General features: G+C 34.2%; 2 protein-coding genes across 3 annotated transcripts in view; both read right to left on the bottom strand.

The window, feature by feature from the left end:
* LOC120345127 (serine/threonine-protein kinase N2-like) overlaps positions 1 to 21,511 on the bottom strand; it is a 51,770-nt gene extending 30,259 nt beyond the window's left edge. The window contains exons 1-2 of one of the 2 annotated variants that reach the window (XM_039414537.2): positions 21,371 to 21,511; positions 5,766 to 5,951 (exon numbers count right to left, since the gene is read on the bottom strand). In XM_039414537.2, coding sequence (XP_039270471.2) covers positions 5,766 to 5,951; positions 21,371 to 21,379 — 195 coding nt within the window. In that variant the 5' untranslated portion in view covers positions 21,380 to 21,511. Of the gene's footprint in view, positions 1 to 5,765; positions 5,952 to 9,153; positions 9,319 to 21,370 lie in introns of those variants that run through there. The other variant, XM_039414535.2, reaches the window with a different exon arrangement.
* Positions 21,512 to 21,529: 18 nt separating this feature from the next.
* LOC120345135 (origin recognition complex subunit 4-like) lies at positions 21,530 to 25,771 on the bottom strand. The gene has a single exon (XM_039414548.2). The coding sequence runs from the start codon at positions 23,605 to 23,607 to the stop codon at positions 22,288 to 22,290; it is 1,320 nt and encodes a 439-aa protein (XP_039270482.2). The 5' UTR covers positions 23,608 to 25,771; the 3' UTR covers positions 21,530 to 22,287.
* Positions 25,772 to 26,122: the final 351 nt, after the last annotated feature.

Below are 26,122 nucleotides of genomic sequence, written 5' to 3'. Positions count from 1 at the left end.
GCGTAAGTATTATGTTGTCCATATATTGAGTAAATTTTAATATTACTCTTTGATATACACTTTCTATATCGCAGACGGTTCCATATCTATTTTGCCTGTCTAATTCAATTTTTAGTTGGATGACTTCAGATTTTTTAGTACAGAGAAAATTTTGAGTACAACAAGTTGGTATTTATCTTCAAAAGTGTTGTCGAATATTTGTTGCCGACTTAATGGTAATTTGTGGCCTGTTATAATTTCCAGTGTTTGGCTAACTGAGTTATGAAGCTTTAGATATTGAGGGCACCTCAGAAAGATGTGGGGAGTGGTATCCGGGTTTTCTCTACAGAATTTGTAGTTCAATTTCAGTAAGTGAGAGTTTTCGTTGTTTCGTAATATACCAAACCTCCACTTCCTGTGGCCAAAGAGGTACCCATCTCTCTTAATCCTATATGACGTTTGCCGTTCGGCATTTGAAAAGTGTTGCTTTAGTCGGTCATCTGCTAAGTGTATTTTTGGCCATTCACATATTTCTGTTCGGTCGAATTCATAAGACTTTTCTTTCAACCTATCGTAAAGAAAGCGCAAGGTTGCTCCTTCCCTTTCGGATTGGCCAAGGTCCATAATATAACCAATATTCAGGATATGCTGCCAGTGCTGGTCAATTTGGAGTGCATGGGGTGCCGAGTTGTTGTATAGCGACTTGTCGAAGATTCTTATTATCGCGCCGAGAGTATATAGCGCCTCGAAGTGCCAGAATTCGGTTGGGGCATTTATGCTAAGTATTGTGGTCAGTTTTTGGAAAAGACATGCATGAGATTTTAGTTTAATATCTATCATACTTATTCCGCCCTTTCTCACGGGAAGGAGCAACGTTTTCCGAGCGATACTCTCTAGGTATTCAGGATACCATAGATATTTAAAAAATATGGACTGAATATTGTTAAGGTATCAGGTTGGTATTATTCTTGTTTTAGTATACCACGCTTCCTCGTCCGATAGAATACGCTTGAAAGTAGTCCCTCCTCTTCCAGTTTTATAAGATTGTTTGACGTCATGTTTCTCCGGCTCCCTTTTTCATTCTTTATCGATTGTTGTGTTGTTGAAAAAAAAGGGTTAACCTACATTCCCTTCAAACCTTTTTCTCCAAAATATTGCACAATATTACTTTGAAAGTCATCTCCCGCTTTACGAGATAGGTTAACCTACTTTCACTCCTTCTCCGATATATTAAGCAATATCATTTTGATAGACACCACCCGCTGTTTTAAGAGATAAGTTAACCTACGGTACTTTCCCTTCAAAATTTTTCAACTAAATATTACACAAGATCACTTCTAAAATCTTTCCCCGTTTCGTGATCGTAAACTAGCTTTTAGCCTAATTTCTCGTTTACATTAATGTTATACTATTTCAGAGTTTACGCAAAGACAAGCAATTTTTTAAAATGTCGGCATGCCTTGATTTGCGTGCGAGTTAGTTAAAATCGGGTAGAAAACATCATATATAGGCAGCAGAATTTGCGAGGGAACACGAAATACAACGAGGATGATTCTCGAAAATTGAAATTAAAACATTGCACCTAAAGTGTGTTTCACGACGACATAATGCGTTTAATAAACTAAAAGGTATGGTCGTTCACAGCGAAATTCCAGTTACATATAGCACACCTTTCTTTGCCTGTCGGTGTTGGTGAATATTTTGCAAGTCCTATTTTAAACATCGACCATTTATCCGTAGTCAGCAGGTATCCGCATTCAGAAATAAAACACTAAAAATCGCGAAAATTAATTTTAGAGAGAACTATAACATGCAGATATCAGTAGCCTCATAATCAGTGTTCCCTCTAAGGTGTGCGCGTGTTCGCGCGCACACAGCTTTCAGAGGCTGCGCACACGCATTGATTTACTGCGCACAGGCGTATTTCGATGTAATGTAACAATGTTCTCGGTTGGCAGGTTGAGAAAGTTTGTTGTTGGCCCACTTATCACCCGGTTAGAACGCCAAAATTTTTCATTGGTTTTTGCACAAATATTAGTCATTTCAAAAAAAGTGCGCACACACAAAAATTTCTGCGCACACATATTACAAAAAATTAGAGGGAACATTGCTCATAATGGTTTGTATGTACAAAAACGCGCTCGCATGTAGCGCCGATCAAATGCATGAAATGTGGAACTATTACTTGGAATTTATTGTTAATGAAGTTGATTTTTTATTGCCATTTAATGATTATTTACATGCACGGTGTGATTAGTTGCGAGAAAAATATATTATATTTCGGACAGAATTGTGAGTTCACATCGGCGAAGATGTTAAAGACCACTATTACGGAGTGCATTCACAACACAATTTAATTTTATTCTGATTTTTATCTTCTGTGTAGGATTTGTATCACAGTTTATGAGCAATTTTTTAGGCGAACAATATTACCATTACTGTCCCCGGGATGCGATATTTGTGAGGCGGATAGTTTCTATTTGTGAGGCGGTATTTCTATGCTTTTCATTTTAGATCGTGTCCGTGTAACTTTCGTAAAAAAAATAATATTTTAAAACTCCGCTAATTGGTAATCTCTTGAATACTCAGTGTCGAGTATTCACGTAACTCAGATTTGAGTTAAAACTCTGATATTAAACTCGTGAATGAATCGGCAATAATGGCATTTCTAGGTGGTTGAAATAAAAGGATGTTTTCCCGATATCTCGAGAAATTTCCATAAATACATTATTTGCATGGTTCGACGTTTCTAAATTTACAAAAACGGTGCTGACACGCTCTGTGCAAAATTAGGACACAAAAAGCAAGGGAATTTCTTTTTTTACATTTATCGTTTCTACCTGTTAGCGATAACCCTAGGTTAGTTCTTACCCGTAAATCATTGTAAATTAATGTTATTAAATTCTATTTGTCTTTTCAATGCGCTGTGATTCGTATTCATAAAAGTGATCGAGTCGGGAAAAGTACGTCCTTAAATTAACTTATAACCCTTCTCTCCTTTTATGCACCCACGACGGCGGTAAAATTCGTTTCATGTCTGTTTCATGGAGAGAAAGGAAAATACGCCTCCGGAATTGCAATCAACAATTACACATTCTTATTTATCATTATCAGCGCTAAATAATAAAGATAAGATATCGTAATGGCAAAAGTCTGTCGGTTTTAATTGTGTTACGGTCACAAATATTCTGGACATTAATATCATAACCTCGCATATCAATGAGAAATGGATGCAATGTCGCAAAATTCCGAAAAATGCCACGTGATTTTAACATTCCTGGTTACAATGCAATGGCTGTTATTAATAAGGCATATGATATGTGTTTTGTGAATTTGATGATTTTGCAAAGTTTCTTCTAATTCAAAAAATAATTGCATAAGCGTACATTATATTACTAAATAATGTCGTGTCGGGTTTCAGAACTTTCTAAATCCAGAGGGGAACAAAGGCCCGTCAAACTTGCACCAGAAAATCGTTTCATTTTGTGGCAATTCGTGGATGTCACATGACCACACTCTCGTTCAAATTAACTCACCGCGATTACGCTGTCGGAGCGTTTTGCGGGAGAAGCGGAATACGCGTGCTTGTATAATAATCATATTATTAACAAGAATTTTGAGGTTAATGCAAGAGCTTTATCTTCTATGTCTGCATCTCATAGGTTAGAATTCCGGTAAATATCGTTATGATATACAGAATTGAGTTACAAAAGTACTGGTATGTTACTTATTTGACAACTTAATAAGACTCACATGAACATATTTTTCAATTTTGAAATTTTTCCTTTCAAAATCGGAAAAAAGTGCTATTTCGCAGTCCCTAAAAAAGTGCGCTAATAGTGAACACTGTGGTGATATTTATTCCTAGATTACTAGAATGAATTACTAATGAAAACTTTGACAAACAATTTGAAGTTTGTAACCTAATCATGGAAAATTAAGTATAGTATATAAGTATAAGTTTATTTCGACTCCATGATCAGCATAACAATAAAATGATTGGTAAAAATAAATAAATAAAAAATGATTATGAAATCAGGAGAGCAAACAAAACCTTAGACATGGTTTATTTTAAAGCGTACAGAATGTATACAAGATGGGAGGTTTTACCAAGAAGAAGTGGTACGTGTTCACTCACCTAAAATAATGGAAATATTTCACACACGCTCACACGCACACAGCCATACCGAAATTTTAAAGAAAGAAGAACATGAAAAATTATATACAGGTAGTTAAAAAAACTAAATAAATAAATAAAAATTACTTGCCACACCATATTAATAAATTTATGTTTGCCACTGCCGAATTGATCGATTTTATAAATGGGAGTGAACAGTAAAAGTAAATTGAAAAATTATTGGATAAATTATTAAATTAAAAATATTGCCAAGCTGATTATAGCTGTAGTAAATTGCCAAAAATGCCCAACCAAAGTTGCCAGAATTGAATATCCATATGGTTTGGTATTCCACCGTTTCCAGTGTAATTTTTCAAAATTAAAATTTAATTTCTAATATCAATTTAGAAGTTCCAAGTTAAATCTGTGTATTTCAAAGATTGAAGTTTGATTTTGAAATTTAAAACCATTATATCACAGTTTTGAGCCCTCTGGAAACTGCATTTGGGCTGATGTTTGATGATAGTGGCTAGTGGGCATACTAAAAAACCTCATTGACCATAAGTTCGAAGATGGCCACAGCTTAAATATATTGTGATTGTCATTTCAAACCAGAATCCCATCCCTGGTTAAAAAAAATGAGAAATGAGGTAAATATTAGGGCATATGTCGTATGATTTTCATGCATATTGAACATGGATTCATCACAAACCAATGCCAAGATTACTAAATTTAAAAATATTTAAGATCCTACACTCTATTGTGATATATGTTTTCAGGATATGGCACACAAAATTGGAATTGTTTTCATATACCATTAATTTATAATTTATGTTAAAGACATATAATTATCATTCCACAAAAAAGGAATCAGTCAATATCACAGTCATTCGATTAAAACTTAAAAAATCTAACAAGGGCCATCCATGTCACAAATAACAAACAATACAAATGACAGAACACACATGTCATTCCCTATTCCATGTTTCCACAACAAAATTTCTATTTTTAGAAATTGCAGTTCAAACAGGACGATTGATTAGTTAATCATTGGACTGAACACATCTAGTGGTGGCCAAAATGCCATCTATATTATATTACAAAGTCATTTGAATCGAAATCATTTGGAAAGTGAAAAATCTTCTGTGAGCACAAGATAGAGTTACAAATATATCAGAGTGCACGCTAATGATGAAATAGCCTCAAAGGAACAAACTAACTTTATTGCGTAATAAATAAATATCGAATGCCTTATTACTAAAAACAATGGAAGGGAAGGTGCCCAATACTGTAGTTTGATTCCATATTTTATTAGAACTATAACATTCTTTATAAAACAACTATCCTACAAAATACTTTGTAACTAATAACATTTGAAACACTGCTAACCTTCAACATCAATAATTAATGATTGAATGCAGATGTAGAAAAATACAAAAAAAAATTAAAAATTAAACATTTTATAATTCAAGAATTCATACCATTAGCATGAAAATTAGGTGGTACTCCCGTAGTGGGTGTACCATGATGGTACCAATATGATTAATAATAGTATACTCGAAAGTAGCAACTTTTTTAAAAAGAGAACTATATTGCAGTAAATAAATTTGCTTTGTGCATTGTTGAATTCAAATATATGCGAGTAATATTCAGAATATTGAAAACACACCTTTTTCAAGTTTTCCGCCCCTTCTTTTAGTTTTAACTCTTTCCGAATTTCTTTTCGAATATCATCCTTCACTTCTTCGATTCCTTTCTGGAAACGAGTATCCGACAAATCTACATCATTGTCATCCGCCATATCTCCGAACGTACTTGCACTGTATCTACGAGGAGTAGCAGTACGCTCACCAAGCTGAAATTGAATATTCTTATGTTATTCAACCATTTATTCAACTAATAATAAATCCCAAGGCTTCTTCATTATAATTTTGATATGCTCCAGGTGAAAGTTCAACGACACTACCAGCAAAATGTTCATATGCAGTATTTTATGTGGGAATGAATTATCCAGAGGACAAGATGGCGATGGCCAAATATATGAACACAAAGGCCAAAACAAAGAATGTGTCACAGTAGACTATCGGTTCGACAGCCTCCACGGCTAACGCAAAAGCGGAACCGCCACAAGGTACGCAATTTTTGATGACGGCAACCTACACAAAAATGATTTTAATAGAAATTTTTGAAATGATAAAAAAATAATAGTCTTCCTGTGAGAAACGAAATCTTTAACCACTGAAAATTTCAAAGCAATTGGTCCAGTAATTGATGAGAAAAGCGATTTTTCATACAGTAACAACAAGAACATGAAAATGAATTCTAATAACAACATAATATTGAAAAGATCTTTATGTACACTTACGATATATTCATTCACATTTAAATAGTGGCGTCATTAATTTATTTTAAATATCAAATATCTTATCCAACGTACATCGAAAACAAATTTTGAAAGAATGTTAATAATGAGTATAGAAATGATCCCCAATATTGCTGGCATACGTATAAGAATCTACTATATCACATGTAACGAATTTTAAAGCTCCTCTTTGTTTATGGTCATACATACAATAATTTTTAATCGAAATTAGCCATTATTAAATAGGCTAATATTTGATAAAATCTAACATTAAAACATTGTAAACACCTATGAATACTAAACTCTAAATTGGTATATTTCATCTATTGCCTTGAAGACGTCATCAAAAAAAGATCTATTGGAAGATGGCATCATAATTGCTGGGTTGCACAATCCATTTGATATATTGGAAAATAATTATATTGATATGACAGACGAAATATAAACCCACTTCATCCAGGAAAAGTTGTGATACTAATAATTCCAGGTTGGGTTCTCATAGTATTTTCCTGATTTTATATTATACACCACGATTAGAACACCTGCATATTGAGTAAAAATGTATCTTTCTTGATAGTATAGTACTTATAGTGCATGAAAAAGTTCTGAAATTTGTACCAGCAACCATATGACAATCTCTATTGAAATTTTGGATTTACCGGTAATTAATACATAGATACAATAGGACAGCGTGGGAAATTAGCATCTTGCACTATAGGAAATATGATATTATATTGTTAAAAACTCTCGACGACGAGCAGAAGAGTATTTATACTACCGGTATGTGTTGATATTAATTCACTCCACCCACTGATGGCGTTAATAAGGAAAATAAATGCCAACTCAAAAATATAGATTTGAGTTGGGTTGCGCGAGACTAACTTCCTAACTTTTCTCTATGCCTTTATGCTAGTGGATCCGTATGCGTATACTGCAAGGATACTGTAGCTGGAATAAAGATGACTATTCTATTCAATTAAAGAGTCCAGCTGCACACTAACACAAATGTATTTCTGTAACGTTTCGTCCGACCAGAGTCAGACTTCCTCAGACAAGCAGTTTACAACAATCAACAATTGTTGTAAACTGCTTGTCTGAAGAAGTCTGACTCTGGTCGGACGAAACGTTACAGAAATACATTTGTGTTAGTGTGCAGCTGGACTCTTTAATTGGATCAAAAATATAGGTTGCAAGTTACTGCAAGAAGATTGTCATGTTTCTATGCTAAATGTAAAACAGGGATATTTTTCATATATGAATAATAGACCTTTAACAACATGTTAATTAATAATGAAAAAATGGGAATAAATGGCTGGCTAAGGTATGAAGTAAGGCCACTCCTCTTTGGGCAACCTGACAAATGTCTACAATTTATCCACTTAGGTATGTAATAAAACTAAACAATGGTAATTTTTTAACATAATACTGTTTCAACAATCACAAAAACCTGATCTCTGACGATATTCATACAATAATTCATGCAGTTCATCATAACTGTAACAGTTAGGCTTCACGTTAGAACAATACAAATGGTGCAGATCAAGGCTGCCCAACCCACGGCCCGCCCTATGAAGTTTGTAAGCAGACTGTTTTTACTATGTTAAATATAAAATATATAGGCTAAATTATGTTTCGTGATTTTGGGGCAAATACTCGTGCCATCTATCTACATTCAAATGCCGGTTCTTGTTATTACGTATGTCTCAAGGCTTGCACCCTGTGGACATCCACGTTGTTTTTATTTCTTACAAAACTGAGCGTTCTGTTCGACGAACTCGAAAGATATTGTGCGATCATTGAGGACGAATGCTGAGTGCAATTATAGGAATGAATTTGAGTCTAAATTTGCAAATTAATTTCGTTTTGATTATTTTCTTACGTGTCTGCTTTGATCGTATTTATCGACAACGTAAAATTAGAAGTCAACAATATCTTTGGTACTGGTCCCTAGACTTGTTGTCCTTTTATGTTTGTTTGTTTTTATTTAATTAATTTTTGGGTTAAATAAGATTTCGGAAATGTCGTCACTGCGTATCCGTCAATAATTCTGATGAAATTGACTTAATGGCATTGCTGCATATTGGTCACAAATCAGTATATATGGACTATTCATGCAGAAATCTTTGTAATGTTACTTCGTTAAATACTTGTATACGGTAGATGTTTCAAATTTTACGAAACGGCCCACTTAAACTTGATATTCCCACGACATTGACGCACATTATGCTCATTTAAACATTGAGTCAGTATCATAGCTACTGAAAAATGAATGAATAAAAACACTATAACGCAAATATAACAATCAATCTCGACGTGATGTGTATGTTCTCGTGTGGTCGTCAAAAACGCAAGTGTCATGTCCACGCCCCGCGTTACCAGATATTCGAATAGTAAATTGCTATTCTAATATTCGACTTGATATTCGAATAATTTGCCAGCCCTACTCAGTAACCAGAGAGCAATTAATAAATTGATTGATTTTATGTAAACTTGCCTTTTACGTATTATGTAAATTACCTACACCAAAATCAGGACTTAGCTGGTATTAATGTTTGGTACAAACGTTTGCGGCCCGCAACGAATTTTGTCATGTGAAAGTGGCCCGCGAGACGAAAAAGGTTGGGCAGGCCTGGTGCAGATGATGGAGAAAAAACTTGACCATAATTACAAAGTACTTAAAACTTCAGATGATTACCCATGTCTTCAAAGCATTTGTACGTTTCAGGGTTCCTCCATCATGCGACAATGTACGAATTCGGAATGACCAACGAGTTGTCATAGTGCACGGTAGATGATAGCAACATGATTATATATGACAGAAAGGAAGGGCATTCTGGCTTGTTTATGAAGCTGGGCTGAATACCAAGTATCAAGTTAGACCTCAAAACAGGAAGGTTATCAAAAAGGCTTAACAATACTTATTTTGAATCTGGTTTAGTCACTGAATCCTGAATAACATATGCAAATATTAATTAATACCGTAAAAAAAATAAACCCTCATATAAGTGTAATATTTTAAATAGAAAGCATTGTGAATGGAAAAATCCAACAAAGAAGAGCATTCAATAATATTGTACCAACTAGTTACTAGATTTTCAAACATTCGTTATTAATAATACAATAAAAACATCAAGCCACTCCATCACAATGGATTGCCAGACAACATAAAAAAATCTTATTTAACTTATTCTTAAATCTTTTATCAGTCTTCTCCCAGTTATTCTATAATCATAGTATTAGGATCAATTAGAAAATTTCCATCCTATTTTAGTCTTTGATAAAGCTATATTTTTTGTCTAAAAAGCAGACTATAAGATCTAATGCAATCTTACAAATATGCTCATTATTCCATGAAATGAGCTATTCCAAGCAATCCATACTTATGCTTAGTACATTTTCACACAAGAGTCATGAAACACTTTTTATCCTGGCATCTTAATCTAAAAAAACTGGCAAATTTTTCCCAAAACAGAAGTATTTAGTCGAAGAATAAGTATTTGATATTTAACCAGACTAGACTTTAATAAGCCTATTAATATTACATGTGCAAGACAATCCACTAGACAAAACAGCTTCTATACACAACTGATATTCACAGAAATAGCAAACCATGAAAAGACTAAACTTAAAAAACTAATCAATATGTAATGACAAATTTAATTGAATACATTTGCTTTTTAAAATAAACACATATTATTTTTATACATTTCAGTTTCATAGGTCCTTATTTTTGTTGATATAACCCATATGTAAACTAACTAAAAGTTATTTTTATCAAGAGTACTAGTATCTGATGCAAAGGGTAACAATTTTGCAATGTATACAACCTAGTAGCAGTTTCATTCTTCATAGGCAAGTAAGGTGGTACGCATGATAAAATTTCATTAGTAAGTATGTGAACATCGCTTCACACACTAATGAACTTGAAAAGACCATTGGCAATTGTGACACAAAAGAGATCAACAGATGCTTCGAAATCTTTCCAAAGTGCAATCAAAAACCAGAGCAATAAATCAAGCAAGGGCAAGTACCTTTCTGTTAATCAGCAAATATTAATAATGTCAGCGCTAATGATATTTTCTCCCAAGCAGAGTGCATTGCGAAGGGAAAACAATGTCTGCATGCTGGATGAGAAAACAACAAACTCAGGCAACTCTTGATCTACAAGATTTATAAATTATTGTATAAATGACCAGAGATAAAATAAATTTAAAATCCCAATTCATTGGGACTTTTGCTGTAAAAGAAATAGGCTCTTCTTTTGGGAATAGGCTAAAAAGAGCAGAGTAATTGAGATGTAGTCGAGCTGATCGAATTAATAGTGCTACTCAGCAAGTGGACAAATCAAATCATATCAGAATAGACCTTATTCATTAAAAACCCATCCTACACGCAAAAAAATAAGTGATGTAAAAAAATATTTTTTTAACATTAGCTCTTATGGGGAATGTGATCACCAGAGCAGAAATTTGCATTTTATGTAATTTTCTAGATATCTTTCATTGTATACGTGAGCAGTTTAGAGGATAGAATGTTTTTTACATCTTTTTTGATATTTTTATTATGATAAACATGGTCAAGATTTTTAATAATCGTTCATTGAAATTTTAATGAGCGCGGTGTTTCCGATGACGTCATTCTCACTAGACCATGAGATTCTGCCAATGCGCCGTGCTCTGTGGGATATGTGCTCCAACTGCTTGTGATAACAGAATACTGGAATACCGGCACCGGGGCCAAAACTGGCGTTCAACGAAAGACCTATTTTGGTTTTAATTGGATGTTATATATTTCATGAATTCCATGTACATTTCTGGTACACCTTTCAAAATCCAATGGCCTAACTCAGTTCATATGTTGACGGTACCTACCATGTACGGTACCTATCTCAAAATTGGTGATGTTCAGGGCTGGATTTAGACCATGAGAGGCCCCTTCATATTTTTGAGCTCAGAATTTCTCTCTAAACAACACCACATTTAATTGCTTAAAATTTAAAAATATGAAAGCATTAAACTTTTCATTCTCCCCATTCATGGGTGTGAATTTTTAATTAAAGGAATGATAATTTACTTGAGGCAGTTTTGCTTTCAATTTCTTTGATCAAACAACCGCTACAGCCATACTTTAACATAGAAACTTCCAGCAGAATGCGCATAATAATAATTTCCCTTATTATGATGCTGTGGTTGAAACCAGTTGTGTACAGAATTTTCTACTCTGAAAAGCTTGATATATATATATACGTTTCGTTGGGTTTAAACTTGTCAAGTTTCCAAAAGAATTACAAACTTTGAAACCGAATTTCGAGGCTCTAGGTTTCAGCCTGCCTAGCCTATTGGTAAATCCAGCTCTGGTGATGGTCCCTACAGCAAATTTCTGGCCCTAATCACTCAGCAGATTGAAATAAATGGTTTTCAGCATTTATTAGCAAAGATAGATATTTTAATTAAACATATAGTTCAACTTAAAGCCTGTATAATGATATTATAAATATATGTCCCATTATTACTGCATTGTGAGAACGCTTTCCACACTATCAAGTCTATAAGGTTTTAGCGTCTTCCAATGTCTCAGATGGAAACTTCAGTCTTCATTTCGCATATTCTTTTCATTACTGCCATTAGCATTTGAAGCTTGACTGATTCCAATGTACCTTTTCCATTGTTGTTTAATGTAATATCCTAAACGTGACTTCAAATTTTTTTCTCACTTCAATCATCACATGTTTGAATACCCGAGCTGACTTCTACTGATTTGTTATTAATTTACAATTTTTTTTATAAATTAACTGTCGTACTTGCTGAGTGTCCACTAAGTGAAAATCTACAAAAATGGCAGTGTTTAATAATGGACTACATTTTTAACCGAATCCAAAAATATCCCGTAACTTAGTCAACCCTTCCTCCGAGGAGTTTTTGTTAAAACATCTTAATTAACTGTTAATCTTGATAGCAAACATGGGGGGCAGGGGGGAGCTGACTGTGATGGTCGTATCGCTCCCCAGTCTATACCGAAAAACTGTGTGTTTTGTAAATGATTTTTATTGATTCAATGCTTGTATTCTGGTTGACAAAATAAATCTCCCTTTCGTATTCAGTCATGTTTTTTAACCAAGTTACGAGACCGGTATTGTACCATTATAGGTTGGAGACAGGGATGGCCATTTCCGAATACTAAACTATTCCGAATACATTCTAAAATCGAAAATAACACATTTTTGTTTAGTTTATTAAAACCCAGTAAATTAGGAAATAAGCTTCAATAAAAATATCAGAATAAAGCCACAAACCAACAATATATGTACACAAGATATTTGATAGTTTATAGCTATTAATAAAAAATAATAGCAACTTGTGACACAGTCAGTTTATTAAAATTATTCACTTTGTACAAATGACCATATGAAAAGATAGCCAAGGAGTTGTCTGACGCTTTCTATCATTGGTACCATGATATTATGATAATAGTCAAGTCTGTTGACAAAAATACTACTTGTATTCAGATAATTGTGTATATTTTCTGAGAGTAATAAAATTTATTGGCAATGCAGGCAACTGAAACAAGCAACAACAATCGGAAATCCATTATGCCTTTAAAAGTTCTAATATTTAAGCATAGAGTATTCTACTACTACCAGTATATTTGTATATTAATTTATGTGAACCATATTGTTATTATGTGTAACATACTGTCGTGTTTGAAATTGGAAATAAATTAGTAGAGGATAAATGACCATCACTGCCAGCCGCGCAGCCAGGATTTTGGAAATCGGAAATTCCCATTGCCGCCTGTAACACCCAAAGTGACTTTGGTAACACCCACCGCGATTCCGCGCTCGTTAAAAGAGCCGTCTTTTCAGCGTATAATGATCATCCGGTTACGTAAAATATTCAATCCATGACAACTACGAGTTTCTAAAATATCTTTATATATTAATTTAATGTGTCCAACGTACTCGCGGTTGCTTCTTCTTACGTCAAAAAAAAAACATTACTATTCGGTCCACGGCGATCTGTGACCTAAAAGTACGAGATAAACTGCCTGATGTATTTAATTTTAATACGAATTTTTGCAATCTTGCCAACTCGTTATTGCCGTTAGAAAAATCTCAAATAATGATATAAAATCCTGTTAAGTGTAGAGTATAATTCATTTCATACAATGAATATAAATATAAAGTTTAGCAGTAAATTGAAAATACGTATTCATCGCCGCGATTATGCCACCTGTTAAGAGTCGACTTTTACAACAAATAATATAACAATATATTTTTCTGTTGTGCAAAGTGATGAATTCGTGACCGATACGGGCATATTTAAAATGTCTTGCTTCATTATTAATTTAATTGTCTTCAATTTAACCTGCGGTTGCGTCGACAAAATAAAATCCTCACCACTCTTATATACCATTGCAATCCGTGGTCATAAAAATAAAAACGTGTGGTAAACTGCCCGATTAAATAATGTTTTGATCCGTATTTTGCGAATTCGGCAAATATTTAGATGTACTTGTTAACAGTGTCTCCGCTCAATCGAAATGCTGCCACTCTGCCATTATTTTTAGATAAAACCGTTCGAAAAATCCGTAAATCTTCTGTAACATCTCGGAGTGAAATTTATTTCATCAAAATAAAATTGATTAAATATACTTTGAAAATATTCGACGGCAATTCAAAGTAATGGATAATCAGGCAAATCCCGCCCTCAATTCGTGACGATATGCTTCTAAACGCCGACCAAACATAATGTGTGCCAGAGGCACACGAAATTCTGCGAATTTCACTGCCTAGAAAAGCGTTTTTCAAATTTTCGCGGGCCTCAATAAAACTTATATTTACGGTTTTATTTTCAGTATTTTAAATTGCCGCTAAATATCATCTGAAGACGAATTCATTTAGTATTATTATCGTTACATATCATTATCTTACCCGGACTTGGCACTACTCGAACTCAATACGTAACTGATTTCGCCAGATGTGGCATCTTTTTTTAAATTTATCGGCGAATAAAATTACTACAGACACTCAATCAAACGTGCGTCTATCTTGAACGATAGAAACGGACCGAAAGATATGTAATCTTTTGAGAGTGAAATTTAAATGCGACAGATCGTCATGTTTTGCGATATAACTTTGTATTTCGGAAACTGGTGTAATAAAAGTAATAAAATTATTCCTAAATAATATTTGATTTAAATTAATCGCAAGTAATGTCATAACATTTCACGCCTGGCTTTTGGTTTACATGCATCATTTTCTGGGGAAAACTCGCCGGTCGCGGAAAATCATTTACAGTAATGTACAATGAAGCAAGGCACGCCTGTGAACAATTGAAGATTGTTGCAATCATATATTATCGCCTATCGGAATATCGCCAGTAAGTCGCACAAATAATTATTATTACTAAACCCTAGCTAGATAGCAAAGCAGGAAAACGCAAAAAACGGTGCAATAACGAGTCTTTGTCGTAAGGTGTACTTCACGACGTCTTGTCCAGAATATGCCGATTGAGATTACAGTGTTTGATGTTTACCGATTTTACGGGTTCTTTGCGATTAGGCAAGTTTTATTAAACGAGAGAAATTTCCACGCGAGAAAGAACGCTCGTCTTTAATGGATAAATTAGAAACCCGAAATACAAAAATTGACGCACGGCGAAAACGCAAAAATGGTGCAATAACGAGTCTTCGCCATGAGATGTACTTCACCGACTTCCAGTCCAGAATACGCCGATTGAGATTACAGTGATTGAAGTTTACCGATTTTACGGGTTCTTTCCGAGCAGACGCAAGTCTATTTAAACGAGAGAGATTTCCACGCGAGAAAAACGCTCGTCTTTAATTGATATTTAGAAACCCGAAATGCAAAAATCGACGTATGGCGCCGGAGAGGCAGGAACCGAATCCTGTTATCGGATCATGTTGGATTCGACTACTTTGGGATTCGAATCCTCCGGATTCGGTATTCTATATTGCCCATCCCTACTAGGAAGATTATGTGGGCTGGGATTTAGATTGAAAAGCAACCTTCTTTTGAGCTAAACCAGTTTATCATCCAAAATACTACTTGCTTACACTACTTGCAAACATGTTCCATTTTTGCCTTATCCTAGTGGTTACCAAACTTTTTTTTAATTCCTTCTTTCGGTTATTTTGGAATTCTCTATTCTTCCTCCACTATGCATAAAACTACGGTATTTTATTTGTTCAATTGTTATTAATAGTGTTTACGCATTGTGCTAGTTGCACTTCCACTTTTGTACAGTTAAAAGAAAAGTTTATTATGTGGTTATGAATAGTATAGTACAATAGTAATAATAAAAAACTAATGAATATTAGTAATCGGCTACTACAGCGAATACAGAGCAAAATTACCTCCCAAAAATGTCAAAATTCCTCTACCTGGTTAAAAAAAAGTTTCTCCAGCCTTTATTTAGCAGAGTTGCTCAGGTGGCAATTCAAGAAACATTTAGCTTCAGCTACATTAGCTAAAGTATAATAATAATATTAAAATAAATATATTATTTGTATTAGAAACATAACAAGATCAACGTTTTGTCTGACAAATTAACAATATTTAAATGTTTAAAAAAGGCACACCAACATTTTAGTTCATACACATTTAGTTCCAACATCTTTCCATATATAGTTTATTGGTATTTCATCAACCATTGGCAAATTCTACACACCGGTAGTCAACTACAGTTGTTCCGGTTCCACATTTAAAAAATTCCTATAGCCTATAATAGAAACCAATTGATAGTATTATTTCTGCATGCTGCAAGGTGTTGTGAGTTTACCGGTAATCATTGAAAGAGATGAACTTTTTAAAGGACTTAATATTAAAATAAATATAATACAGAATATTATCACTTATTTGATGAGGCACTAACTATGACATAGCTCTATTATTTCTCTAGTATTTCTCATTTTGGGTTCAAGCCAAGCTTTTCTTAGGTGAATATATTGCATCAAAATCATCACCATCAAAATGAATAAAGTATTCAAGTATAGTGATATACCAAACTCATTTTTGAATTTGTTTGACCTATAATGCAATTTGATAATTGAAATCTAATTGTACCTAGAGGTAAGCATTGCAGCAGTTTGATAATAGACATATGCCTATATATAAAGCTCATTCAGCGTCATATTCTCATGAAACATGGGTGTGGCAAATTGTATTATTGAAATATTATAGATAATTGAGCCTCACAAATAATTTTTCATTTCGAAAAACAAACAATATTACAAATCACAATCATTTCAAACATACAAAGGAAAATCTATCTACAAGTATCTCTGGATATATTCTGTTCAGAGATATGCAGACAGATTTCTCTCTTCTGACAAGGACATCAGGATGAAGACAAAGACTGAGATTCGTAGGGGAACAAAATAACGAACAAGCGTTAACAGTGTCAACAATGTATAAGTGGTAACTGGTCAGCCTGTTAGAGCTTATCCGAATATTGATTTTATCTACGGTACATCAAAAATAACATGGGCCATAAAGAAATATAATTTCATTGTTATATAATCATCTTCAATCATGTCCCAAATTGAATTTGATTCATTCTTTTACACAAGATAACTTCCTAGGCTTTCATGAACTGCCGGCTAGAGATAAAATATCATGTGACACTGAAGACGCCCCCATTGAATGACGTAATACATTTAAAATTTTGGTATTCAATAACTTCAGCAGACAAGAAATCAGATATTGCTAGTCATAAAAGAACTATGACGTCAACCTGCAATATGTTTACTACTCAGCAAAGAACAATAATTGTCCAATGTTCATATCTTAATCAGAATGTAGTCGAAATACTTTGATATAATCGAGTTGTGACAAGAAACTTTAGTGACTATCCAAACTTATATTGAATAATGAGGAATGACCAACATGCAAGCAAGACTAAGATTTACTGAAAGAGAATTGAGATATTTTTAAAGTCAAGATTTATTATATAACAATATACTGGTCTGTGACAAATTTATCATCAGTAGAACCAAGCAATCAGACATTTTTTAAATAAATCAATATGATGTCAACAAAAGTTCTTAGAATTCTTGTGCGTTCAAACCAACAAAATGATATTTAATAATAAACCAGACACATTCTACAGTCAGTACCAATACAACAGTCAATAGATTGACCAATAATGATTTTATCAAAGAAATCAACTGCAATGTGCATATCCAACTAGTCAACACAAGCGCCTTTAATTCTATAAAATGAGCATTACCTAATTGGATCTATAATATGTTTACATATTATGGCATCAAAATCATTCCAAACTCAAGTTTAGGTATTATTGCAAAAAAAATTCACATCCCATGAAATATTATATCATAATAGAGAATTTATGTATAAATTAAAATAACTTTTCAGCGAGAATATGCCAGTATTTTGAAAATTTAATATATTATTTAGTTTCTGAATACCATTAGATCTGACAAAATCAATACTTTAATTTTATCAAGCGAAGTATATTTATTAAAGGCAATAAAATAAATTAAAAAGATAACTTAAAATAAGCAAAATTTGAACCCAAAACCAAGCAAGCCAATATACCCAAGCCCTAAAGTAATTGTAAACATATTTGCAATAAAAAACGATATTAAATCGAATATGCTTCCTTGTTCCACATAAAGTGTTTTTGCTCATATATTACGACCCAATCAGCAACCTTTTCTCAAAACAAGTGTGAACCATCCAAATACTATGATCAGCTTATAACACAGCTTTTGTGCTTATATCCTACTTTACTCTATTATTATTGATATTAATAAATGAAATCAACTATGCTGCTCCATAACAATATTGAACACACAATTTTCTTTATAGTATCTGGTGCAATATAAGACAATATACATAGCTTACTAATATTTGTTTTTTTCTTATTACCATCCTGTAGTAGTATTGACTCATCAGGTGTGTATCCCATTCAACCCACGTAGATGAATAATAGAAATGTGATGGAGGACACTTTTTTCTAATTAGAGTGCTATATAAAAAGGAATGCTCAAAATATCCTGTTCTAAAGATATTTGTAGTTTTTACCTTCCAGAAATTTTTCTGAACTAAATCATATTATTTGTATATGAAATAGAGTGCACTATGGATATAATGACAAAATCTGAGACAGAAATACCGATCAAATTTTGTATTTATATTTAATATTTTCAGATAAAACCACATCTAATTCTGAAATAGGTTGAAAAGTTGCCTCTTTCAGGAATTTTTTAAATAAAAACTTTGTCTATGTTATTTCAGTGCTCCAGAAGTGCATGTACCAATATGGAAGTAACTAATTTTGTTCGCCTGCTTTACATCAAGTTATGTAAAGGGACGGAAGCCTATGCAGTGGCGCAACCAGGCCGTTTTCAACGGGGGGGGGGGGGGGTCCGACCGGAATTTACACAGTGCAACCACGACGTAAGTCGCAACGCCACTAGGTGTCGCCCCGCTGACCACGATAAATTGCTCATGGTTAAAAGGGAAACGCCATCGATTAAATCCCAGCCTTTCGCTTACCTTGCACTCGTTCATTAACGGCGCTTCGCTATGTCTTGCACCTCGTGGGTAGCAAAACGCCGTTCATTACATTCCAGCGAATTGCTAACGAAAAGCTGTTAATTATTTTCAACGTTTTCCTCGCTTTGCGCCTCGTGGATAGTGAAACACGGCTTGAATAAATTCCAGTGTTTCCCTCGTGCCGCGCCTTGCTCGTTGGGTGAATTCGTCAAGACTAAAAACAAAATGCACTTCTTGCGAATGGACCTTTTCCCGACCCTAACCCCGGAAAAATTCTAAACTAAACTGAAGCTCACCGGAAGACATAATGACAATTAAAATAATTGATTTAAAACTAATTTTTGGAAACACAACTAAAAACTGACTAATTTAATGCAGGGATGTCCAAATCGAATTTAAATTCAAATATCGCAAACTTCAAATACTGTTTTTTCGTGTTTATAATAATCCCAAATATGGCGCACATATCCTAGGCGTCGTCGTCCATGTGTGGTTCGGCAATATATTACAGCTGACATGAAAGAATTTCGATAAACGCCAACTTGAAGAACTTATAAGACTTCGAGGACGTTTTTGATTGAAAATATTTTCTTATCGGGTATTTTAACTTAGTCGAGATGGTTTAGGCGTCCTCGGCAAATTGTGTCTTAATTAGTTGTTTCCATCCTCAGTTTCGATAGTGACCGAACATAACAGGAAATTTTTTCATTTCTTCTAATTTAGCGCGTATAAAATAGCTCTTAAATAGTATTTAATATCTATCGCGGATTTCGTCGGCATCCGGCATTGATAACAACATCAGTTCAGTTAAAGTTAGCGGTATTCATTTACAAACAAAAATACATAACAGCCGACATGAAGACGTCCTCGACGACATGAAGACGGGCGGCGTTACATTGCGTCAAGATGATGAAGCACGAGAGTATTCGTCACAAGAGAGAGAGAGATGGCATTATGCTATTGTCGCTTTCAATTCGCATCGACAGCGCGCGATTTCTACTTTTTTGAGATAACATATCTCATTTTCGAATACAAACATATACGCGGGGTTAGCGATTATTACGTAACTATCAGCAAAAAGGTATAATTGAAGTCGGGCGGGCGGTGTTAAATTACGTCGAGGTGATAAAGCACTGGAAAAAAGTAGTTTTCACCGGATTGTTATGACCGTGGAACGACGTTGTTTTAACATAGAACAATAATAAAAAAAAACGAAATTCAAACGGGGGACACGACCCCCGTAACCCCCCCGCTGGTTGCGCCACTGAGCCTATGGGCATATTTACTTGGCTAACAAAGACAGTCCCCGAACTCTTTATCGTAACAGAACTAAAATAAGGAAAATCAAAATAAAACTAGAGCTGCGTGCAGCTTTAACAGGCTTCCCGCGTAAAAAAAAACTGAAGACGCGTTTTGCTCACTGGAGCGTGAAAGCGTGGTCAGTCATGCATAAAATTCGCAATTTATGATGGGGGACTTATTATCTGCATGTGATGTAAATTTCAAGTCTCTAAGTAGTGTCGTTCTCAAGAAGAAGATGAAAATGTAAAATCCTATATTGCTTACTGGAGCGTATCGCCGAGGTCACTCATGCGTGTCCTTGACATATCGTATCCGGAACATGTCCATTAATCATTGTTATGAATTTCAACCCAATAGCATGTATTAATTTTGAGAAATCGCAAAAAAACTGAAAACGCGTTTTGTTCACTGGAGCGTGAAAGCGTGGTCAGTCATGCATAAAATTTGCATTCCATTGCTAGCTGAGAAGTTCTGCACATTTGAGGTGAATTTCAAGTTTGTAGGACCAATTTGAAAAAAAAATAATAATAATAATAAATAAATAATAATAATAAATAATAATAAAACACAGGAATACAATAGGTTCCCTGCTGACAAGCAGCGGGAAGCCTAATTATGCTCTAAACCTAATCTGGCACACATACTACGAGAGTATGTTATTTCTACCCAATGTATTATTCAATATCAGTATCAACTATTAATGCATCTACGATAAATATTTATCACCTCTGTCAACTTATTACTAATAAACTGTGAAACACAGACACCCGAATACCCCAATTCTATAGCAATAAGTACTAGCAGATAGTTTATTAGATAACAGTATGTACATTTAATTTGTTTTCACAATGCTTTCATGGATTCAGGGCCTGCTTGTTCAAAGTTTTGTAATGATTGAAATATTTATAAAAACTGAATTAATTTCCACGAGAAGTACCTACATGAATTTATTGATGCAAGTAATTTTCTGGTATAACATGACCTGGAATCAGTCGAATGTAAACAATTCAATATCAGAGATTTACATTACCGTTATGTATCAGAATAGTGAATAAAATACTATACTCACATCGCTCATAATCCCAAAACCCAACTATGGGTAAAATGTGAAGTGTAGCCCAGTCTAGTGTTGAAGCAGAATTACATTAATATTTATTATTTGTCGAAAAATAAGATTCTGAATGAAAGAAAATTTATTACTAGACAATAACCATATACTGATTAGGAATCTGAAAATGAATATAGAAAATAATTTTTTTTTGAACATAGCAGACACAGGTACTAAAACTTCGAACAATCTTCTATCATGTATGTTTAATTGGATTTTGATGTTATATGGTAAAAGATGACAGGATTAATCAATAACCGCTGATCATTGGGGGCAACAACATCAATCTGTTGGAAAATGTATGTTCAAAAAACATTTTTTATCTGAAAATAACAAATAATGAATTAATGATCTCATTTCCCAAATCTTTATTTTTTTGTCAAGTATGGTTTCGATGCAAATTTATAAAAAAGCAAACATGCCCTTATGAAGTACGGTACATTATTTGTTCCTCATTGTGTGTATTGTAAAACAAAAACACATAATCATTATTATCGTAGTCCAGGGTTTCCCAAACTGGGGTCCGTAACGACTACACATGGGGTCCGCAGCGATATTGAGAGTCTGAAACATATACCGGTACATTTAACGTATATCCACTGTTACATAGACATTCATAAACGAGATAAAGTTGTAAGTTAACGCAATCACAAATGGTAATGGTTACGAGACCTTAACAATGGGAGTCACATAAATTGGTATAACATGAGGGTCCGTAAAAAATAATATCCACAAATAGGGGTCCGTGGCCCAAAAAGTTTGGGAACCTCTGCCGTAATCTATAATGTTAATATTGCCAGAAAATACTTCTCAAAGAAGGAACAATTCTCAATACTATCTGTGTGTGTTGTTATGCCCTCATAGCTTGTTCATACAAATTATTCAAGTGATGACATAGCCCATTGCCTTAGATCAGTAGGACAACCATTGTATTTGTTTATCGCTTCATGAAGTTGGCTTTGTTCGATTAATAGAGACATCGGCCTGTATTCCTTTTGAAGTTTGGATCCAACACCAGCATGAACACCAGTTGCACTTGAATACATAGGTTTAATCAGTTCCAATTCTATCAAATGCTCATAGGCTTTCATGACAACCTGTTTAGAATAGTTTTGCAAGATATGGGATCTTCTTTTCGCAAATTTAATATATTCATTATAAACCATTTGAAAATTAAAAGGCTCTGCGTAGATATTATTCAGGTGGTGCATTGCAATAACCAGACAAAGTTCCAAGACAGAAAGTCCATGTAGTACATTTGCTTTGAAATCACAATGTAATGTATTTATTGCATCGACTATTTCACCTGCAGTATCTGATGGCTTTGCAAACGGATCTAATTTAAACAATACGAGTGCAAGCGCAGTGTACAACGAAGAAACTTCCTTGCAAATATCAAACTGAAATTGAAGTGACCGAAGCACTGATGAATCAGATGTAATTTTTTCAACAAAATTATTCCACTGCTTCAGAAATTTATTTTTCTCATTCTTGTTTCCAGCAAATGTTTTAATATCATCCGCATTGAGAGTGAGTAAGTCCTTGAAAGTTGCTACATATTGATCAAAATTACTTCCATTATGAATATATATTTGTCTATGTGAAAACCTCGATTTTACTCTTTTTTCTAACAAATCCATAACATCAAGTCTACAAGTGAGACCTATTACTGCCATAGGTGTAGTACCCGCCTGCGTAATATCAAAAAGGTTATACAACAGGGTTTGATTTTTATGCATAGCAAAAAGCTCAAAATTGTCCAAAACGAAAAGAATAGGGCAAGAAGTTGACGATTTGCCTGTCCGCAAAGCTTCCAATAAAAATGCTAAATTTTCCGAAAAAGAACCAAACACGCGATCTCCAACTGTATTCTCAAGATGTAATAGTCTTGTAATTTCTTCTAATGCAATTCTGTCATCAGTTTGAATTAAACCATTTAAATGTACTTCCATCAAATTTTTCCCTATGTTAACATCTTTTTTAATGTTTGTTAAAGACTTTTTCAGTAATGTTGTCTTGCCAGATCCGCTTGGACCAATAATAAGAAGTGAATTGCTTTCTCCCAATTCAACTGTTCGTTTTAATAACTGTTCTATGTTTAGAAAATATTGATTCATATCCTTGCGAATATTTTGAGGTGTAGATAACCCAGCCATTCTTTTCCTGATTAAGTCGTGTGCTGAACTCAAGAGGCTCATTATTATGTATGGCTGTATAGTGTAATTTGATGGAACAGAATTAAAGAATATCTGGTGAACAAAAAAATGAAAAATAAAAATTTTTGCATACAGTCAGACAGTCAAGCACAAAAAATAAAAAAAAACTATTACTGCATGCTGACATACAGACATAGTACAGTCAGACAGTAGGCTAGTAATGAAATGAAGACTGCATCCAAAAATCAGAATTACATACATACCACCTTAGTCAGACAAATAAAATGATTTCCAATAGGATTACGATTGACAAACTGACAAGGAAGCCACTTGACAAATTCACATAAATATTTTACCTATACAGTACGGCACACTATACAAGTCGGGTGACATTGTCCTAATTCAGAGAAACCCATTTTACAGATGATCAGACACCCCTCCTTAGGGAGACGTCTGGACATTGTTGTCCCTCAATATCGGTAAAAATACAGTATAATAAAGTTGCGCCAAATACTACAAATAAGCGCAATTTAGTAACGTCATCATTGAATTCCTCGGAAAAAAATAATCCGATTTATCGAAAGAAAAAATTTTTACCGTAGCATTTGAGAGTTTTTAGCAAAAAACAGCAATTTTGGTCATGTGGCGGCCGCGATTAATTTAGAATATTATTGAGACAAGCATGGCGCGATATGAAGCATCTAACGTGATCCCAGACGCCCCACCTTTGTGAGACACATAAAGTGTTTGTTTTTATTGAGCCAAATGGAGGGAAATTCTTGGAATTTGGATAGTGTGCTGTATTGCTATAACAGTATAATAGAGGCTCTAGTTACTGAGTTAGGATTTTTTTTTTATGTGGTAAAAACAGGAATACTCCAATATTCATCACATTACATAAAATGTTACCATCCAATAAGATCCCCATCACCATTGTATGTTCCATTAATTCAGCATCGGTATTGCTATTTCAGTGGCTCCCAAACTTTTTTTTGTCGCGACCCCAATTTTCATAAAATCAAAGCCCACAGATACTCGCGACCCACAACTAGAAACGTTGAGCAACTTCAGAAATCAGTACTATGTATCATTTTAAATACCTCAATGGGAACAATGTACCAGTATATCTACTGTAAATGGACGTTGACGATGAACATTGGCCCAAAAATATATGAACGAGTCCGTCAATGCGCCAGAAAACGGGGGAACTTCGGAAGATTTGATAACACATGGCATGATATGAAAACCACAGTGTAAAAATCTCTTAGATCAGGATTTTAACGGTTCTTTAGCGAAACCTACAGTACTAGACGGACTTGATAAAATGTGGTAGATTGTAACTGTAAGGAAGCTTATGATACTTCGGAAATAGTGAGATTTGGAGATAGTAAGATGCTTCTAAATATACATAAATTTTAAATCTTATTTAGTATATTCCAACAGTGTCTTTATTATTTTGATTACAATGTTAACATAATACAGATTGCTCCATTAATAATTTTAAATTAAAACGGAGCATGAGAGTAAAATAGGGAAAACGTGAACGAAATCACATCTTTCAGGTGCCTTCTATTATGCTAAAACTTGTTGTGGTTTTGTGTTTGACTACTCGGAACGCTTTGAAAGTATGTATGAAACTTCTGAATACGTAATATCGCAATACGAAAACGTTCACTTTTATGTGGGGTCAATGTGGGCAAAACACGCAGCCGACTCATAGATTTTGGACACGTGCGCAAATTAACAAAGTGCTTTCGCAACTGATCAAAACCTACAGTGCCAATACTCCGCCAAGACACCGCCTGGTAATCAATACCAAACATGTCAAACACCTAACTAAGGACCGTTCGCCAAATAAAGCAACTTTGCTTTGTATCTTCCAAACCAAGCGGCTACACCAGTAGTTCTCAAACTTTTTTTGCTCACGGGGCACTAAGCAAATGAAAAATATCCTGCGGCACACTTGTAACAAAATAAAGTTATCCTTAAACAAATTATTCTGCAAATGTTAATGAGATGTGTGTGGTCTGTTTTGAGAAACAATTGAAATGATGTTCCGTCGCTCCCTTTTTTGCTTTTAATTTCAGTCATAGTAGAAAATCACTCTTACTACTGTACTACATCGATAAGGCAAATGTAATTATATTACCAGTCTAATACCGGATACTCAAGTCTCACAAGCTTGCCCGTTGCATGCATTCCAATGTCTGAATGTGTAACACGAATAGCTTATTTTCTAAAATTTCAAAAAGCTCCGTTGCACACCTGAGAAGCTCTTGCGACACACTAGCGTGCCGCGGCATACAATTTGAGAAACGGTGGGCTACACAGATACAAAATAAAAAACCAACGTAATTTCTCGCAGACTGGCAATGGTCTAAATCCAATTCGCTTACCAGCGGGTCTACAATTTATTTGAATGTAAGATGATCAAAAAAGCTATAAAAAGAATCGAGCCATTCTGGCACTGTTTGGACAACAAATGGTCAAGATATTGCTAAAAATCCTAAGTTTGGAAATTTTACGGTATTTGCCAGCAAAAATTTCACTATACAAT

Source organism: Styela clava, chromosome 5, assembly GCF_964204865.1.
Source record: "Styela clava chromosome 5, kaStyClav1.hap1.2, whole genome shotgun sequence".
NCBI classification, from domain to species: domain Eukaryota; kingdom Metazoa; phylum Chordata; class Ascidiacea; order Stolidobranchia; family Styelidae; genus Styela; species Styela clava.
Note: the sequence above shows the minus strand (reverse complement) of the source record. Positions and strands in the feature narration are given on the sequence as shown.

What these genes read in the sequence shown, in the direction of transcription:
- LOC120345135 (XM_039414548.2), bottom strand. Translation starts at nt 23,607, where the DNA reads ATGAGCCTCTTGAGTTCAGCACACGACTTAATCAGGAAAAGAATGGCT.